Below are 1,310 nucleotides of genomic sequence, written 5' to 3' on the forward strand. Positions count from 1 at the left end.
AAGAAAGCGCATTTGTCTACCTTGTACTGCCCGATCTCCCACTCCCTGTCTTCGTCCTCCTTTGTTATCCTCCCTCCTCTAAGGTGCTCGATTGGACCCTGCCTGAAAATTTGGAGGCATGGGCCTCTTTCCCTGGTTCTGTGTTGTAGCGCCTCTCTACAGGCCATTCTCAATCACTGCAACTCTATCCACTACCTCTACAAAATTCTGGGCCTAGAAGCCTATAACCTGCTCATAAAAATTCTGTCTCTAGCCCTCTTCGAACTTCCTCACCTTCTTTTCCTCACCCGGTATGAAATATGGGGCAAACCGGAACAGCTCGACAAATCTAGCTGCATACTGTTGTATCATCATCCGCCCTTGCGCCAAGTGCAAAAATTCCGCTGCCTTCACACTTCTAACAGTAGCGGGGAAGTATCTCTTGAAAAAGATCTCATTGAGGTGGCTCCACGTCACTGCTACAGGGTCAGGTCTTTGCTCCTCTAGTAGTCTCGTTGATCTCCCCCAGCGTTTTGCTTCCCCAGTCAACTTAAACGTCACAAACAACATCTTCTGCTCATCTATACATGAGAGAACTGCTAATATATCCTCTATATCTTGAACCCAATTCTCAGCCACGAGTGGGTCAGCTCCTCCAGAGAACGACAGGAGTCTCATACGTGTGAATTGCTTAATCGTGCAGCTTCGCTCCCTTGAACCTCTAGCCATCTCCGCCATCATCTACTAAGTGATGCTTCATAGCACAACATCGGGGTATCCGCCACCTATAGTGGAAGGCTCCGCCTCATCACCTCCAACATGTGCACTGCTACTCCCAGGCTTCATTATGAAAATAATACAAAATGGTCTTGGAATTCTATCTTGAGAATACCACTAATACACTTATATAACTAGGATCCATAAAATAATCTTCTATAACCATTCATCTTATCATCCTCAATCCCAATTTAAGATTCAGTCCTACCACTCAAAAACATGAGTCGGCGATAGTATCCATGGTTTTCATGAAATCATCACCCTATTTAAAATTTATTCCTAGGTTTAGCTAATCTAATAGTAGTAAATCACAACTTAGGGTCTTTCTATGCAATCCCAAATGCGCAAATAAATATAATATGCGAAAATTTAAATCATGTGCATCATTCACACTATAACATACACGTACGGTAAATATAAAGTACTGAAATATAAATAGACACACAATTTGTTATCAGGGTTCAGCCAATACTACTTACGTCCCCGCCTTTAGCTCGCAAGTCAGAGGATTCCACTAATGCTCACATAACAGGTGGAGCGGCACCGGTTACAAC

At 43.5% G+C, this 1,310-nt stretch overlaps 1 protein-coding gene across 1 annotated transcript; it reads right to left on the reverse strand.

Moving 5' to 3' along the window:
* Positions 1-249: 249 nt before the first annotated feature.
* LOC131153687 (uncharacterized) lies at positions 250-717 on the reverse strand. Its single transcript, XM_058106138.1, has one exon. The coding sequence runs from the start codon at positions 715-717 to the stop codon at positions 250-252; it is 468 nt and encodes a 155-aa protein (XP_057962121.1).
* Between the last annotated feature and the right edge of the window lie 593 nt (positions 718-1,310).

This window comes from Malania oleifera, chromosome 4 (assembly GCF_029873635.1).
Source record: "Malania oleifera isolate guangnan ecotype guangnan chromosome 4, ASM2987363v1, whole genome shotgun sequence".
NCBI lineage: Eukaryota > Viridiplantae > Streptophyta > Magnoliopsida > Santalales > Ximeniaceae > Malania > Malania oleifera.